We start from the raw sequence: 18,395 nt of genomic DNA on the forward strand, positions 1-18,395 counted from the left end.
ATATAGTAGCAAAAGGGCGTACCTGCGTAGCGTGTGACAATAAAACAATTAAACGAAAATAAATCTTTAAACAAAAAATATCTGATATCAACTTACCAAAGGTATGGTTTAAGCAAAAAAAGTAAAGAAAAATTACCAAAGTTATGAAACAATTTCAAGTTAAGTTTGGAAAGTTTTAGAGATTTAAGGAATCGTGATATCAAGCATTAAAGATTCAATTTACTCGCACGTTACGATTTTGTCCGTCGTTTGTTATTATACCGTTATCAATAATTGATTATAGGTATTGTATAAAATTGATGAATTGATGAGGAAATGTTTGAGGTTGAATCATCTTTAGAATTTGTAAAATTATATAGAAAGATAGGGATAGACTTGGTAGTGAGATCACTAGTTTTTTTGGGAGCAATTTATTAAGCATGGGGCTTTTACTCACCTCACCATCAACTAAGTTCAGCAACGAACCATTTCCGCCACCAACAAGCACCTAACTTGTCCGGACAATTTACTAGCTGGGGAATTACGAATTCTTTAGTCAATCTTTTCTTCAAACTTAACGTTTTGATTGAATTTAAAACCCTATCTGGAAACTTCACGGCCTATAATTTTTCTCAAATATATATCTTTATTGATGTTGAGCGTGTAAAACTACAGGCCTTTATCTCACTATGTCGATGGCGAAAACATGGTGCATAATTCCATGGTAAAGTAACGTAACATGTATATTTTACGAATACATTTGTGACAAATTTATCATAAACTAAAATTTTCACTACAAAAACCCTCAAACTAGTACACATGTGATAAATTTAGCTAAAATTAATTTTTTGACAATGGAAAACCGTAAACCAATATTTTTGTGATAAATTTACTCTTTGTTAATTTCCATTAAATTGGATTACTACCACGAAAAATCATAAATTGGTACACTTGTGACAAATAGAAGGTAAAATCTGAAACTCACACGTAAATCAACTACCATGTATCATCCAACTTAGCAATTGAATGATAAAATTTAATGAAAACTAATAGAGGGTAAAATTATTACAAGTGTATCCCTTTGGAGATTTTTGTAGCAAAAAAATTAGTTTGAAGTAAATTTGTCACAAATGTATTAGTTTGAGATTTTTGTGGTATTACCTATTTTAGTCATAAAAATTTTAAAGTTGAAATGCATTAAATCTAAATGAGGTAGCTTTGGTAAACCGATATCAACTGCTATAACCCTACTATAACCATAAGAAGTATGTCAAGCATGGACTCTCTTTTCTATATCTTTGGAAAAATTACAATAAAAGTATATGTGGATTTCGCGGAACATCGAGCATATGACTTAATTAATATGATCAATTGGAAAATAAAACTAAAATTCCAAGCAAAATGGAGGGAAAATCGAGTTGAAAAATAAAACCCTAAAAAGTTAGCCCTAGTCTCAAATTAATCCTTTTGATTAATCATCCTAGACATCGTAAATCAGAAGACTGATAAGATCCATTGTGATTTATAATTGATAAACAAAGAATTAATCCTAAAGAATTAGTGAGACTAATTCACAGACTTGAGGGACCTAATGGAAAAGTGCAGAGAGAAAGAAAGGTGCACTGTAGTAAGCTATTTTGGGATCACCAGAAAACCATAAAGGATGAAATATGATTTTCGTCGGTAGCGCCTTTGCCTCTCCACCTCGCGATCCGGGCATTTTTCGAAAACTTGTAACTTTGCTTACAGTCGAAGATCAATGTCGAAAGATGAAAAGACTCATGCGATTTCAAAAATCCATCCCATGATTTATGGCCTAGAGTCTTTCCTTCCTTAGGTGGAGGTACGCTGTTGCAATTCAAATCTTGTAACATTTAAGAAGTCGCTGCCAACAACTTTTTAGGTTGATTGCGATCCTAAACTATGAAGCGTTAGGTATAGTCGACGAATTACCTAGGGGTCAATTGGTTTAAGACAAACTAAATATCTAGGATTAGGATTTTGGTTACATGCAGGGAAGGGTTAGAATCTCCATGTCGCCCTTTCGATATCGCATTCCTTGGATAAGTGCTGCCATGAAATATCATGGGATTTTCCTAATTCTAATATACATATAGTTGTCTACTGGATTCTGAAAACTGAAAAATTTGGCACCGGCCCTTAGGTGAAATCGCCACATCATGAGGTGCACGATGACTCTGACTCCATCATGCCATGTGTGGTTTGTCGTAGCAAATATGCAAGGCATTCCAAGCAAATTAGACAAATGGATGACTCCAATCCATAGCAAACAACAGGCCAAAATAGGCATGAAGCCAACGCCAAACATTGATCATGTACTTTTGTATACGCATGCAAGAACTGTGTTTCATTGCGAAAAGGTTGTTTAATTGTCTTACACCTATTTCTTGAGGGACGCAAATTTTTTTATTAAGCTCTACTTATTCTATGAAAAATAAATAATTTAAAAAATATTTTTCTAACAATGATTAGTTATTAGTCAATGAGATTGTTTCATTATTGACAAAAAAAATTTGTATTCATTCAATTTCTTGAGCAATACATACAATTATTTTTAGAAAGATATTTTTCCAATCATTTATTTTTCTTGAAACAAATACACCGTCAGTTTGGACATTTTGCATCACAGTCTTTTCTTTCGAATATAGCTTTTTGTGTTCTGAAAGAGTTGTTTTACGCGAGGCCAGATCGATCAAAGGAAGCATTAGGATGTTCAAACCAAGACTTAGAAGATTCGCCAAAAAGTTGTGTTAATTAAATATTCTACTTTGGCGATTTCTTTTCTTGCATTTTTACTGATTTATTAAGTTGACTTATGGCATACCCTTTAGTTGCAATATTTAAATACATTATTAAACTTATTATAATGAAAATATCGCCCCCATCAAATTTCTAGCTTTGCTACTAATAAAATGGTTGACATGTGAAAGAGTTCGGTAGAATTCCAATTTGCGTTGTTTCACTCAAAATTAATATATTTGTGTACATTTTATGTGAAGACAAATTTATAAGGAAATCCTCTCTGACACTTCTCATCCATTATGATGTACAATCAACCATGTTTCTCGGTGTACATATTTTCAAAATGAGAGACAAAATCCACCACCCCATTAATCAGGACATGCGACTCCTTCAGGTTCGGTTTATTGATTTTTAGTTTTTTTTTTGAGCAAACCAATGTTGTGTACTCATCCGCTACATCTAAAAAACAATAATTTGAGTGGACCCCATTGGTCATTTTTGTCCAATTACATGTCTTGTCAAACTCGCGACGCTAATTGGTTGCAAACTTATAATTTTTTTTTTGTCAGTACTACTCTATGCTTACTTTACACTCATTCTCGAGGCTTTTGTCCTCCTCTTCGGGCGTGGGAGTCGAAACCCACTCCCGAAACTTACTCGTCCCCCCCCCCATCCTCCCCGAGAATGTGGGGATTTGAACCTTCACCTCCCCTTCCATGTTGGAAGGGTGGCCACCTAGGGCGAATCCCGGTGGTTGTAAACTTATAATTGAATTGCGAAAAAACTATCCAATTAAGTGTAAACTATTACGTGAATATTAATTAAATTCTAATTTTTTGAATTTTATCAATTTAATCCTAAATTTTTACATGAAATTTATTGACCACCACATCAATGATTTTGGACAAAAAATTAGAAGGACTACATTGAAATTTCACGTAAAATTTTAGAATTGAATTAGCGAAATTGAAAAATTTAAGATCGAATTAACCTCCATACGGTGGATTTAGAACTAATTGGACAATTTCTCCATCAAAACTTATTTGCGAAGCATTTCTAGTCTAAGAAATTTACAACAATTTTTAACCAATATTTTGCAAGATGCTTAAAAGAAAAATAAAACAGTAACCCCTATTCTAAATTTCAAATGTAAAAGTATTTTTAATTTAAAATTCATTTTTTAAAATAAATTATTTGGAAAAGATATTCCTTAAGATGATCGCCTATTTCATTTACAAAGATAAATGAACGAAAAATATTTCTATCGTCCATAAAAATGCTTAGACTTTGATTGTTTTCGACATGAAAAGTATTTTTTATTTAATTAATTATTTGAAGTGATACAAACAATCATTTTTTAAGAAAATACTTTAGAAATTATTTACTTTTTGCAAAACAAACAAATCCTTAATAATAGATCCAATTACTTCAAACAATCATGTCACTTTACATAGTAATTCACTTCTAAGTCCTAAGCACATTTAGTAGATCTAGATCACAACATCAATTCAAAACGTAGCAATCACTGGCCCAAAACCTACATTAGTTTGGCGGATTATAGCGGAAATTGCACAACAATACCAAACCGATGTGGAGTATATCAACATAGTTCAGTTGCCACTTACTTGGACATGTCCTCATCCTAATCCTCCATCCTCGCGATCACTCCCCTTCATCTTTGAACCGAATTGCGACAGGTTCATATTAGTTCTTGTTCTAATCATCTTTGAGATTCCAATTTACTCGAAAGAATCCTATTTTGATACTATATTTAAAGATTTTGTTTTAGTCCATCTAAGTCCGAAATCTGAAAATAGACTTAATGGTGATCCTTTTGGGGGTCATATCACACTAAGTCCTTTTAGTTTGATCAAAAGAAGGTCATTCACGTCGAAAACATGAAGATTTACCCAAGATAATTTACTTATTATTTTTTGGTCTTTTGGATGAATTGAATGCCCATCCCTCTCAAATAAAATAGACCTAGATTTTGTCCCATGAAAATATATCTATCAATTATCCTCTTTCAAGAATAAAACATTCCGGATCTGTGACAATTACCTTATAATTCTTGGTAATTAACTGACAGTATGCTTCTAACTAAAAAACAAATGTAATATGCGAACTGCCAAGCACCAATACTATAAGTTACGTCGGTATATATTGATTTAACCTCGTTATTTTGTAGGACTAGGCCGGTAGACCCCACTACATTATTTAAATAACAAATTTGACCATAATAGAACTTTTTTTTGGACATGTCCATAAAAGAACTTTTTTGGACAACAGATAAAGACCAAAAAGCGAGTATGAACCCACTTTACTATTCGCATTAAAGGCAAGTAATAATTGAAAATGGAAATTCTTAACCCCCCAATTTTTATTTTTATTTTCGTATGATTATGCTATTTAAGCTTCATTTACGTTGAACTTGGGTCAAAAGCCTTGCCGATGATCTAAAGTTCTCTCTCTGGCTCTCTTTTTTTTTTGGGGTTATCTTGTATTTGTTTTTATGCTTATTTGCTCATTTAGGGGCTCGCAACATACTTGCATTGGGCATAAATTTGCGTTTTCTTACAACACCTCCACTCGATCAAATGAAAGGAAAAAGAAGTTAAAATAGCAACAACATGAATTATTCTTGAAGCCCTAAACTTGGTAATTTTAATGAAGATCCTTGTTTCTTGTGAGTATATGATCTTTGGAAATCACCAATTTATTTTTTTTAAATTTAATTTAATTTTCACTACGAGAATGCATTTTTTTTTTTTTTTTGATTTCTTGGTCATACTCTCAATTAAATTTGTCCGAGAGATATTCATCGTTCATGATGACTGTAATAAATCAAAATATGCTACTGTCCACCCGAAATGTACCTGAAGAAAAAGCTTAAAAGAGATATATGTAATAAGTCCATCTCATTGTTATTCTTTTTGTTAAGTTCTTATTCTTAGTCTACTAAATTTACAATTACCTAGTTTTTATACCATATAGTCTTGCGACTGCAGGCGTACGTGTTTGATTAGGAGACTATCTAATCTAATTTAGGGTTTTGATAATACTGCTGGCAAAAACCACGGACATAATGATCATTACTTTAATATTGCACGTGATTTAGGAAAAAAATCACGTAAAATGCACATCAAATAAACGAAGACTAGTGTCCCACGTGATGGTGCTAATGAAGAAATCCCGGGAAGCGTTGAAAATATTATCATTAGTACTCCATGAATACCGTCATTAGTCAACCGATTCCCAACAAAAGCGTACGGCAACCCCCGGCTTATAAGAAAAGAATTCAACATCTTCAAAATGCCACGTCTATAGATTACACTCTATGGTCCAAATAAAATAAACTAGGAACATTAAGATGTAACAAGAAGTCCGCCGAAAGTAATTAGGGTACCAAAATTACATAATTCTTTGAAACCCTAGATATATCGACTGAGGTGTCAACAGCATCAATAGCAAGGTCAACGAGAGAGACCACAGAGAGAAAGAGAGAGATAGAGGAGGAGGAGGAGGAGGAGGAGGAGGAGGAGGAAAGATCTTATGCAAATCTCGCACACAAAACCTTGCCACCAGTAAACAAAATCAGGTATGTTTTCTTTGAACCTATTGCCGATGATTTATCAAGAACCATCGACAGGCTTCTTGAGAAAGGGAGGAGAATAATGTAACTCCGTACTCTAAGAAGGGTCGATGTTCCGGCGATCGTCTCCGGCGGCAGCCCTGGGCTGGTGGAACTGGCCCAATTGGCCGATGCTCGCGGAGACGTTCATGGCGAGAAGGCTTGCGTCGTAGTTGGAGCCCGCGTCGAAGCCCCGGATCATCTGGTGCTGGTGGTCACGGGGAAAGAACTGGTGGTGGTAATGATGGTGGTCCCGCGAGCTGGCAGGGCCGAGGAGGTTGATGCCGAGGTTCTGGGGGTGGTTGTGGGTGGTGGCCGCGGCCGCGGCAGCGGCGATGAGGCCGTGGCCAGCGGCGAGGCCAAGGCTCTGGTACTTGGAGAGCTCAGACTTGGCGCAGGTGAGGTCCATCTGGAGCTGGCGGAGCTGGTGCTGGAGGAGGGAGATGACCCCAACGCAGCCATAGACCGGATCCCGCAGGCGCATGTCGGCCTCGTAGGCGAGTGAATTGACCGCATCCTCACGCTGGTGGGGGTGGAGCTCGTTGAGAAGCTTCGTCACGTTGCTTGCCCCGAAAACCTTGTGGACATTGGCAAACTTCTGTGGCTGGTCTGGTGGGAAGTAGGGCGCAAACACGCACTCGGGCTGGCACTTGCGGCGGAGGAACTTGCAGGCGGCGCACGGGGACGTGGATGACGACGCCATCCTAACTCGTTCCCGAAATTCTCCCGGTAAATGCTGAGAGGGAAATAGAGACCAAAGACAATCAGTGCATCTACTCATTAATCTTCTTCTTCTTCTTCTTCTTCCTTGCTTTCACTTTAAGAAACACAATTACATCATTACTTTACACATGTAGAGAGGTTCATCTACCCAATTACCTGGAACGATGGCTGCGTGCAAACTTGCGAAACTCCGGATCCTGTGTTTATCGTCTTGTAAACACAAAATTCAATTGTAAGAGGTGGAGAATAAAGAAGTAAAATCGATTATGAGCGAGTAACTATGTGGGAAAAATAGATAAGTGCTGTAATACAAGAGAAATGCATAGGATGGTGTTTTTACAAAGAGATCAGAGTACACCAGTCTACGAAGGACTTCGAATGAATTAGGTTTTTGCTATACTAAAACGATAAATAAGAGGAATTATTCATGCAAGAAGAAGGGAAAATCTTCATTTCTATTTTAAACTTCCGAAGAACATAAATGTATGAAGTGATAATATCCCGGCGGGATAGTCTCTTTATATTTCGACCAGAAAAGAGAAGAAAGAAAAGAAAAAAAAAGACCTATCAGGATCCGCTGAATGATTACATGGATTTCATTTCTGATCCTCTTACAAAAATGCAATTTTTAAGGAATCAATCAAAAGAGAAAAAGGATCTCCTCGCTTTCCTCGAGCTGGGCAGATCTAGCGAGAAGCAAAAGGAAAGGCTTCGTCTGCCCACCTCCACATACTCGCCAGAAGGGCAAAAAAGAAAAAATAAATTGTCAGCAGCTCAAGATGAAAAACCAGTCTGGGCTTTATAGAGACGGTGATGATGCAAACACCCATCTCTTTCTATGTCCCCCTTTGGAAAATTGTCAGTAATGAAGAGAGAAAACGAAACAAGAATTGAAAACCAAAAAATAAAAAACAAAATAGAGTACCTGGGCAAGAGATTTCGATCGTAAAAGCTGCTGAAAAGAGAAGGGTGAGAGCCAAGAACAAGAAGTGGGAAGAGGAGAAAAATAATGATATGTTAATTGGGTTTTGGACTTTTGATGGGGGGGAGGTGTGGGGAGGTTTGAAAATTGGATCTTGTGAAGCAAGGCACTTTTTGCAATCTCGCTTCTTTCGAGAGAGAGAGAGAGAGAGAGAGTTTTCGTAGCAGATCTTGCTCCGAGCTCTTATTAAAATGACTCGAGCACACTGTCTTCTCCAAAAGACGAGCCTTCCGGAGTTCTACGCACACGCAGTTGAAGGGTGGGATCGATGAAAGGAACGCACAAAGCAAGACCATCATTTAAACGCGTTACTACATGAAGAATAAATAGATAAATGAGCGAGTAAAAGAGGCAAATGGAAATGATTTGACGAAAAGGGATTGATGGAGAAACCAGCTCGATGTGATTTGGACCGTGCGGCTTTCATTTTTTTTCTTTTTTTTTAAACTTTTTATCTCGGGATGGAGGATCACACCGATCTGTAATAATTCCATTATTTCCCGTTTGGCTTGGGGATCTTAACTAGTCAACACGAACACACGGGCACACGCAGTCTCTTCTTTCCTTTTTCTTTTTCCTGAAAAGAGAAGAGGGAAAGTGGTGCACGAGGAAGGAAGAAAACCAGAGGCGAAGACTACAGCAGTAGAAAAAGGATATCACGGCATGTGCCATGGCTCAACAGTCAAACCTTTTTATTTCTCCAACTTCTCGTTTCTTTGCCTTCTTTCTCTCCCTAAGCTCACGTTGACCCGTGCGGATAGTTGGATCTCCCCAGGCCTTGAAGCTTTTTCACACCCCTACCTCCCTCCCTCCCTCCCTCCCCTCTCTCTCTCTCTCTCTCTCTCTCTGTGTCTCTCTGTTGCTGGGCTTTCTTTTTTGTCTTTTTCAGCTGCTCGCTTCAACCCGCTTTCGGTTGAATCAGAATTTCTCGAGTGCAACCCTTCTCTCGTCTTGGGTCACTTTCTTTAGTCCACCTCTTTTCGCCCCCTTCGAAACCCTCCTTTCGAAACCGTCTGGTGTGGGGGGGGATATACTTTAAGGGTTCATGCAAAATTGGCTTCTTCTCGGCTCTGTCGCTGTTGCTGTTGCTGCTTCTGCTTGTTCGGAAGAAAACAAATTGTTAAGAGAATGAGGGACATAAAGATCATGAAGAGAGAGAGAGAGAGAGAGAGAGAGAGAAAAGATGCCCAGGAGAGGAGGCTAAGGAGACGGGGATAAAGCAAAGAAAGGGAGTGTTTTTTGATGAGGGTCTGAAAGTGAAGGTGGAGATGGGGGAGGTGAATTTAAAATAAGGTTTTCTCTCTTTTCTCAGGGTTCTATTTTTAGTTTTTTTTTTTTTTTTTTTTTCATTTCAGGAGGGTTGGGCTTTATTAAGGAGGAGAGCGATATTATTGTTCTTTGTTGTCCATGTTGTTAGCAGTGAGACATGTGGATTCTATGTTTTGTGTCGTGACACGACAGCCATTGATGGGAACCCTAGTTCGAGTAGCATCTTCTTGCTCCTCTCTCCTTGCCTGAGAGAAACCCTTTTTTAATCTTTCAGGTTGGGGGCATCTGGTGCCCTACAGTATGGGGCTATTCCACATCTATCTTAATGTCAATTAAGGCGGGGAATATCATGATTGCTGCTTTCAGATCGCTGGTTAGCCACGAAACGAAAAAGTGCAGAAATGAAGAAAGAAAACCACGAGAGAAAAAGAGTTAACAGCCTACCACATCAGCCTGATGGGTTTGACCAGTTGGTTAGGCATTTAAAATCGCTGAGGGGGGAGATACACAGAGACACATCTAATTCCATGACAGGCCTGACCACGTTCTGTCTTTTTTTTGGTTAAGTTATGGCTTGTGAAAGCATAATCTATCCCACAAATTGTGTCCTAAAAAACATGGATTCAAGAAGCATATGCGCAGCCACCCATTGATTCTGTCGAGTCAATAGTAAGAGTGAAACATCTTTCCTTGGACTTCCTGGGGTAAAGTTCTGAGTATAAACGTCGGTGGTCATTCCTATGGGTGTCAGGTTCTGGTTTGGTTATCTGTTCTTGTTTCTATTCCAATGTAGGTAGCGGATACAAGTATTGTATAGTCACCAATTGCTTTGTTCCGTATATCATAATGCCTCCCCAAAATAAATAATTTACTTATCAGCATCATGTCTACTGTTCACCATACCGAAAAAGTACTGATTAACAAGCTCGTGCCCCAACCCAAATTCATCCAAGTAACTTACCTCTGAACTTACTGCTAGATTTGCTCGATCTCTGGGAGTGAGCTCCGACTTTCAAGCATAAACCCTCGCATGCCTGGAAATCCTTGGGATGGGAGTGCACTTATCAAGAAATGCAAGGATTTACTTATCAAGTTTTCGACCTCCAAATAGCCCACTACCCAAGAGAGTACAGTAGAATAGCAGACTAAATTAAATAAACACAGACGAAAAGCTCTTCTCCATAATTAAGTCTCCTATCCCCTACAAGCCTTATGAGATTTACTGTGTCGTGGAGTTTGGCCATTATCTCCAGATGTTATTCCTTAATGAACTACAGTGAAGTTTTACCGACGAGAAAGGAAAAAAGGGTGAGTGCGGGACGATTTTTATTCGTCCAGTTTAGTCATCAAACTGGTATAAACAACGTGAGTACCATTTGACGAAAAATGGATTTAAATTGTAGCTTGGAACCCAAAGAAATGAAAACCATTTCTCATAATTTCGGTTAAGCATGTTATCATTGAGCTGAACTCAAAAGGTTGCAGTTTGTAAAGAAGGGATGGTGCCCCACATCCAAAAGGATATTCACCGCCTGGTAGGGATGATTGTTCATATTGTTCGGCGGCCAATTTAGTTATAAGCTTTTCAATTTAGCTAATTTAATCCTAAATATTTTAACGATTTGTCAATATAGTTATTTGGCTAGAATTCTCCAAAATCTCCGACGTGGTTGTTGACCGTTTTACGTGACATGATTGCCACAGTAGTGATTTCCGACTAAAATTGGCCGGAAAGACTATATTGACAAATTGTTAGAAGTTTTAAAACTAAATTGGCTAAATTGAAAATTTTAGAATTGAATTGGTTGTCGTACAGTAAATTTATGATGTTTGGACAATTTTTCTCGATATGGTACACTTCGAGCAAAAAGTCAAGCTCAAACACGTGCTTTGGGAAGGCAACAAGCCAGCAGATTGGCTCGGGATCTATGGATTTCAGGCGAAAGAAGGGTTTACGATTTGTCTGTACCTCCACATGGGGCTTTCTTTGTTGTTTTCAGGAGAATACAATCTCCACCATTAAAAAAGAAAGAAAGAAAGAAAGACAACTGTATTTCATTAGTATAGTGAGTTCAAATTCTTAACAAAAGAGATGTGCCATTTGTGGAATTTTAGACAAAAATTTCGAATTGATTATATATATATATACACACAAGAGATTAGTCTCTGATATGCTATTCTAAGAGGCTTATAAATTGTTACGCAAACAAATGCGGCTTTGTGGTTCACAAGTGCGGGGACAGGCGTGCACGTGTTTGTGTCACGCCATGATATGCAATAGAAAATTATAATACAATCTCATCATCTTCGATTCTTCGTGGCTTTGGACTAGGGCATTGTTCCTCTCTTTCTTTCTTTCTTTCTTTTTTTGAATTAATATCACGAAAAACTTCAAACCAATATGCCTTTAACAAATTTACTCGAATGGTACATTTATGACAAATTTATTCTCTATTAGTTTCCATTTAATTTTATTGTAAAAAAATCAAGTTAATTGACACATGACTATTGACTAGTCTACCAATTTGAGATTTTACTCTCCATTTATCATAGTATTACCAATTTTGTGATATTAATCCAATTTAACAAAGGATATATTTGTTAGAAATATATCAATGTGGAGTTTTTGGCTATCAAAAAATTATTTTGGAATTAATTTATCATAAATGCACTAATTTAAGGTTTTTTATGATCATTTGCGATAAATTTGTTACAAGTATACTAGTTTTGAGATTTTAGGTAATCAAAAAATTAATTTGAGATAAATTTATGTCGAATGTAAAGTTTGAGATTTTTCGTCGTACTAACCTTTTTTTTTTTTTTTTTTTGGCGCTAAATAGAAATATATTCATGAAAAATCCTATTTATAGAGGCAAGACAAATTCACCATATAAAGCCCAAGCCTAAGCCCAAGCCCACTATATTGGGCTTTGACAAGACATGGAGACCGTCGACAAACGCCCCGTCGCAAGCAGAACATCTTCGCAGGTCATATACGACCGGAGTTTCTGCAAAACTGGAAAGCGGGGGAATGCGAAGATGAACACGGCGGCGGCGACGGCGACGGAGGCGCCGGAAGCGGCGGCGACGAGGGTGTACGTCGGAGGGGTGGGGGGGAGCGTCGGGGAGGACGACTTGCGCAAGATTTTCGGGGCTCTGGGGACGATAGGCGCCGTGGAAATCGTCCGGAACAAAGGGCGCAGCTTCGCCTACTTCGATTTCGTGCCGGCGACCCAGAATTCCCTCAACAAGCTCTTCAGCAAGGTCCCCCTCTCTTTGCTGCGAATGCTTTTCCTGGCTGTTTTTTTATTCCTTAGTTGATGATTCTCCTTCTGATGTCGCTTATGTCTGAACTACATTCGATGTGGAAAGAATTGGTTTTTGCATGACGTTGAGGGCCAGTGGTATACCCATTTTATTGTTCTTGTGCTTTGATATTTTGGGGATGCAGAATGATGGAATTCAATAGTGGGTTGTGCTCACAAGAAGGTCTGGTCTTGGCTTGTCATGCTAGTGGTACTTTGGATTTTGTCTGACCCAATTTAATGGTGTGATATCCCGTGTCAGATCCTCTTAAGTGGGGTGAGAGGATGTTGTTAGCATGTGTTGATGAGCGGAATTGTGGACAACAACCTTGAATTGAACATATGGAGGAATTGTTGGGTAAAGAGAAATGTTGCTAAAGGGAAAATCTATAATCACATAAAAAAAGATGTAGTAGGAGAAATTTGTTTATATACGGATATAGATAGGAATTTTTAGCAGGAAGAGAGGGTGGGACCATGGTAAGAGTCCTGCTGAAAGGAACTCTTGCCTTTTGTGGTGAAATTTGGGATTTCTAAGGCCCTGCTCCACATTTCAGTCACTACCGGTTTCAGAGAAGAGCCTTTGGAAAGTACTCTGTATCTTAAAAGCTATAACGATGCTTACAAATATTGTTCTAGCAACACCCTTTTGAAGTGCTTTCTCTGGTTGTTCTCACTTGATCGAGGCATGTGTGAGACCATTACCTTTAGGTACTAAATATCGGATTTTTCAATGATTACTTGTTGAAACTACTGTAGAGGTGTAGCATGAAAAAGTGCTTTTGTCATAAGAAACAATTTTGCGCAACCCTTCATAAATGGCAATGGTGTTTTCTGCTCCTATTAACTCTACATAGTCATTTCTTATTGCTATTTGGTTATGAGGAAATTGGATGCAATTTATCTTGTATTTAAGTTTCTATATCCTTTGTTAAATTTGTTTGTACAGCAGACTGTGGAGATTCGACTGGCGTGTTTTTATATTTTGAAGCGACCTCTCTCATCTTCATAGACATCCCATCAGAGTCACTTTCTGGAAAATCAATAAAATTGTCTTTCTTTGAGAAGATTCAGCATTTCTCTCTGCTGTCCAGTTTCTCCTTCTTTGCAGTTTTTTAGAGTCTAGCCTGACTTTTAATTTCAAGCAAAGTCTCTTGGATTGATACAATTCACAGATAAATGTCTCAGTTCACAAATTAACTCTTGATTCTTTCACGCCAAAACTAGCGCTCTGACAAGAATTTAATTGTTGTAGAGATCATAGGCTAACCTTCAAGTCAAGCTGAGTTATGGAGTATATATGTATATTTCCTCTTATTTTTTCCTCTCATCTGCTGAGAAGGAGACTTTTATCAAGCTACGTCAATTTTGCATTTACACCACGTGATTAGATAGGTTTCAGATTTGTTCTTTTGTCCCTTTCCTTCTATTGACTAGCAGTACCCTTGTATATCAATGCTCACTGAAGTTAGGCTTTCTCCAGTAAATGTTTTCTTGCCTCTGTAATCACTGTCATAGGCCCATATGATACCACTGGCATCAAGCTCCTTTTAATTTTTTTTTTTAATTTTTTAATTTTTTAATTTTTTAATTTTTTAATTTTTTAATTTTTTAATTTTTTTTTTTGTACATGGAGTTCAGATAGGATGGCTAAGTGAACATGTTTTTTCACCCATCAAGAACCAGCCAGTCCACAAGAGCTGGTATATCTATTGAGTTTCATATTTGCTTTGTGTACAACAATAGCAGAATGTAATGAAGAATGAAAGACTGAAAGAATATGTGATTGTATATGGAAAAGCTATTTATTTAACATTTTGTCCTGATTAAACGGTGCGTTTCTTTCCTGGAAAAAAAGGCACCTCCCTTGAGAGAGAGGTTGCCTTTTTCGTGCATTGTCCACATGACAATGTCTTTGCTTTTAAATAGGTGTATAATGCTGCTGTACTTTGTCGCTGGTTTTACAGTCTGAAAGGTACTAGCGCTGTCCTACTACAAGTGTAGATACTGGAATGTTGATATCGAATATTCTGCACCATCCTAGTTTCTTGCATTTTGTATCGTGTTCCTATTTCCCTAGGTGATACAGGAGGCTCCTTTACCTGCAAGAACATATTGCAGGAACAGTCCTGATCCAAAAGCATCCAATTTTGCTCCAGATTGTGTTTTCTCTAGAAATAAATTGAAGGCCGAATTCTTTTTCATAATTGTAACTGTCCCCCCAATATTCTTTTGTCCTAGGTGAGTTGCTTTGTGCGGATGTATAGTATATCCATTCTGCTGCTAAGAGAAAAAGAGAGCATAGGAAAACCCAGCACATGTATATGCATTGCTTTTCATGTTGCCTTTGCATAGGCCCATCCACTCTTCTCATATGCAGGCTGTTTTGGATAGTTCTGCTTACATTTTAGCAGGGATGATTGCTTATTCTACATGTTTTCATGAATTGGAACTGCAGTATAATGGCTGTGTGTGGAAAGGGGGTAGGCTAAGGCTTGAGAAGGCAAAAGAACATTACCTTATTCGACTGAAACGAGAATGGGAGGAAGATGCTGAACAGAACATCACACCTTCTGATGCTCTTGATGCGAAGAAAGACCCAGCAGCTCCAGTGAAGGCCAAGAACTTTCTTGATAAAGAGAAGCATCTTCAAATTTTCTTCCCTAGATTGAAGAAGGTGAGCTGTATAAAGTTTCCAGAGTTGCATTGCTCTTTCTCATTGATTACCCAAAGTTGTTCCTTTTCTGTCTCCTTGTTCAGTATTTGAGGTGGGGGTATAATGTCCTGTTTTGAATTTTCACTAGATCAATTAACCACGGGGCATGCATCCTGACCGATACGATTAGATTGTTTTAGTATTATTTAACAGGACTAGCTGTCATCCTCTCATCCTTGAGTTGCTTCTCAGGTGAAATCTTTGCCATTTCGAGGAACTGGCAAGCATAAGTACAGCTTTCAGAGGGTTGAGGTTCCTCCCCTGCCAAAGCTTTTCTGTGACTGTGAAGAGCATTCTAATCTATCTCATTCCTTACAAGTGAAAAAGACTCATGAACTTGACTCTCAAGGTGATGGTGGCGTAAATGCTGAAGAGCTTGATATGATGAATTCAGTGATGAACAAGTTATTTCAAAGAGAAGCAGAATCAATCCCAGCACGCAGTGGGAATGAACTAATCAAGGAGGAAAAGATTTCTTCAGCAGGGTTTCTGGAACCACAACTGGAAGAGGACATGGTAGATCATGACGACGATGATGACAACCTCGTGATTAATATGGTTACAGGAGTGGGAGATGGAATTACTGGGGGCCATATTGGCAATTTCTTTACGAATCAGGTGAGTTTGATGGGTCTTATGTCCACTGACTGAAACTGCTATAGCTTGTCTGTGTTAATATGCGGCACGTCTTTTTTATCTTTTATTTGCAGGAATCAAAAGCTCACAAAAAAACTTCTGGAGATGGACCGGCACAAAATAGGCTTCCTATAAAGAAAAGGGACGGCACATTGCCAAATAAGGAAGATAAATCACTTTCTCATGGACATGGTGCGAGAAAGGAGTCATTTTCGTCTTCCAACGGGCAAAATGATAGTTTGCCTGTTGATTCTGAAATATCAAGAAACAGTCGGAAACTGAAACCTGTAGTTTCAGAATCAAGGACCCAAAATATGAAGAAGCATCCCTTATGGTCCCAGAAGTCCTCTTGGAAAAAACTTCTCGGGGAGAGAAATGAATTTGCCTTTTCTGTGTCACATGTACTGTCAGGTGGTGGCACTCCAGGGGATGAGCAACTGCTTTCCGATAACTCAAATGTGCTCAGTGTGGACTGCAAAAATCAGCATGGCGATGAGCAGCCTGAACATGCAGAAGACAAGACCAATGAATCAGCGAAATTGGAAGATACAACTGAAAGTGAGTCTGTGATACAAAATAAATCCTCAGCAAAGACAGTTGGCACTCCGGGGGATGAGCAACTGCTTTCTGATTACTCGAATGTGCTCAACAGTGTGGACCAAAAAAATCAGCATGGCGATGATCAGCATGAACATGCAGAAGACAAGACTAATGAATCAGCGAAATTAGAAGATACCACTGAAAGTGAGTTTGCAATACAAAATAAATCCTCAGTGAAGACAGGAAGGGGCAAATCATGGCTCCACAAATCTTCATGGACACAACTGGTCACGGACAATAAAAGTAAGTCATTCAGTATATCGGTGATTAAGCCAGCTCTAAATTCTGAACATGGGCCTCCAGCTGATAATATTGCTAAGAGCAAGCAGCATGATGAATCTGTACAAGATGGTTCCCATGGCTTGAGAGGTGAAATGGAGGAATCTTCAAGTGCTGCTTTTGACTCGAGCAAGGCTTCCCAAGTTATGGAGCAGAATCTTCCGCAACTGGAAGGTTCGGAAGGGACTTTGAACTCAAGTTCGCTTACTGTTCAAAACAGCAATAAAGCTGCTGCTGCTTCATTGACTGAGGAAAGACAAATTTCAGTTCCAAATCAGTCAGTCATTAGAGTGGATCAAGAATGCCGTTTTATGAGAAGTGAAGCTTCTCTACGAGACTGGGCGAATAGTAAAGCATCTCTTGCCAAGTCGCTTAAAAGAAAAAGATAATCTGCAAATTTGGTGCTTCGAGTAAGCTGCTCTACTGGGGTGATCTATAATGTATCGAGGCTGTCAGATTTCCTCAAACAGGTAAGGCTTAAAGCAGGATTAGATCAAGGATGAGTTCATTTTAGCGCTTTTAGTTGGGGCTCTCTTGGTAATCCTTTTTTGACTGTGAGTACTCTTGACTTTGGTTCATCAGTAAAAGACCATATGTTGTTTTCTCCAATTTAAACGTATAGGAGAGTTGTCAAAGAATTGAAGCATGGTGTCAAATGGTTCTTTCAGTTCGGTACGAAGATTGATGGTTCCACTGTGGTGAACCTTAAAGAAAAAGCCTCTAATGACATGTACTTTGTTCTGCATTTTTTTCCTCAAAGTGACTTTTACTTTCTTTTGTAGGGAGAATTGATTTATCCTGCTCATTTGGCTATAGCTTCCGTGTCAAGACACGGTCTGATGTTCGAAAGTTGAATTACTTTGCACTAATCCTGATGTATCTTGATGCGGACTGGTCGGATCTGAACCGGAGTTGGAATCCTTTGTATCCTTGGGAGCATAAGTCTTCCCAAACATATTTTGCTCAATTTGGTTTGATCTGAAACTGAACTTTTGAAGCATCCACATAGGTAGTGTTAATCGACAGCGGATTAGGCAAAGCATCATTAAACAAAGGACATACTTGTGTAGGGAAAATTACTAATTTAGTTCTAAACTTCATACATAATTTAGTTCTAAACTTATTGTATGAATAGAGTCCTAAATTTTTCAATTTTGTCAATGTAGTCCTTTCGGTCAATTGTTGCCAAAATTGTTGAAGTTGTCCACACTAGCATACCACGTAGGATGATTGGCAATAATTCGAGACCAGGCAGTGCTATGATGATAGCAATTGGCTAGAAGGACAGCATTAGAATGTCGTGCAAAAGTTTTAAGAGTTGGCCATGTCAACGATTTTTAGCGACAATCGGCCAGAAGGATTATATTGATAAAATCGAAAAATATAGGACTGAATGAGTATTCATTCAATAAGTTTGTAATTGATTCGAGTAGTATATCAATAATTGGACTTCACAAAAATAAAAGGGGATTGCAAGGGGAGTATAAACCAAATGAGAATTATGCGACAATC

General features: G+C 38.2%; 2 protein-coding genes across 3 annotated transcripts; one reads left to right on the forward strand and one right to left on the reverse strand.

Moving 5' to 3' along the window:
- Window positions 1-6,067: 6,067 nt before the first annotated feature.
- On the reverse strand, window positions 6,068-8,856 carry LOC104437283 (protein ASYMMETRIC LEAVES 2). The gene is made up of 3 exons (XM_018870926.2): window positions 8,767-8,856; window positions 7,253-7,306; window positions 6,068-7,109 (listed from the first exon to the last, which is right to left on the reverse strand). Exon 3 carries the CDS (start codon window positions 7,074-7,076, stop codon window positions 6,432-6,434), a length of 645 nt encoding a protein of 214 aa, XP_018726471.1. The 5' UTR covers window positions 7,077-7,109; window positions 7,253-7,306; window positions 8,767-8,856; the 3' UTR covers window positions 6,068-6,431.
- A 3,491-nt stretch (window positions 8,857-12,347) lies between these two features.
- LOC104437284 lies at window positions 12,348-17,887 on the forward strand. 2 transcript variants are annotated; one of them, XR_724357.3, is made up of 5 exons: window positions 12,348-12,611; window positions 15,111-15,329; window positions 15,561-15,986; window positions 16,079-17,353; window positions 17,666-17,887. XR_724357.3 is itself a non-coding variant. In XM_010050204.3 (4 exons), exons 1-4 carry the CDS (start codon window positions 12,387-12,389, stop codon window positions 17,270-17,272), a joined length of 2,064 nt encoding a protein of 687 aa, XP_010048506.2. In that variant the 5' UTR covers window positions 12,348-12,386; the 3' UTR covers window positions 17,273-17,642. The 2 variants fall into 2 exon arrangements, 1 of the variants encoding a protein (XP_010048506.2); XM_010050204.3 differs by lacking the exon at window positions 17,666-17,887 and having other exon boundaries at window positions 16,079-17,642.
- Window positions 17,888-18,395: the final 508 nt, after the last annotated feature.

The sequence above is a fragment of the Eucalyptus grandis genome, chromosome 3 (assembly GCF_016545825.1).
Source record: "Eucalyptus grandis isolate ANBG69807.140 chromosome 3, ASM1654582v1, whole genome shotgun sequence".
NCBI lineage: Eukaryota > Viridiplantae > Streptophyta > Magnoliopsida > Myrtales > Myrtaceae > Eucalyptus > Eucalyptus grandis.

Bases quoted from the DNA above. Each gene is read 5' to 3' on its own strand.
- LOC104437283 (XM_018870926.2), bottom strand. From the start codon at position 7,076: ATGGCGTCGTCATCCACGTCCCCGTGCGCCGCCTGCAAGTTCCTCCGC.
- LOC104437284 (XM_010050204.3), top strand. From the start codon at position 12,387: ATGAACACGGCGGCGGCGACGGCGACGGAGGCGCCGGAAGCGGCGGCG. The intron at 12,612-15,110 runs GTCCCCCTCTCT...TTGGAACTGCAG, and splicing joins TCAACAAGCTCTTCAGCAAG to TATAATGGCTGTGTGTGGAA. The intron at 15,987-16,078 runs GTGAGTTTGATG...TTTTATTTGCAG, and splicing joins GCAATTTCTTTACGAATCAG to GAATCAAAAGCTCACAAAAA.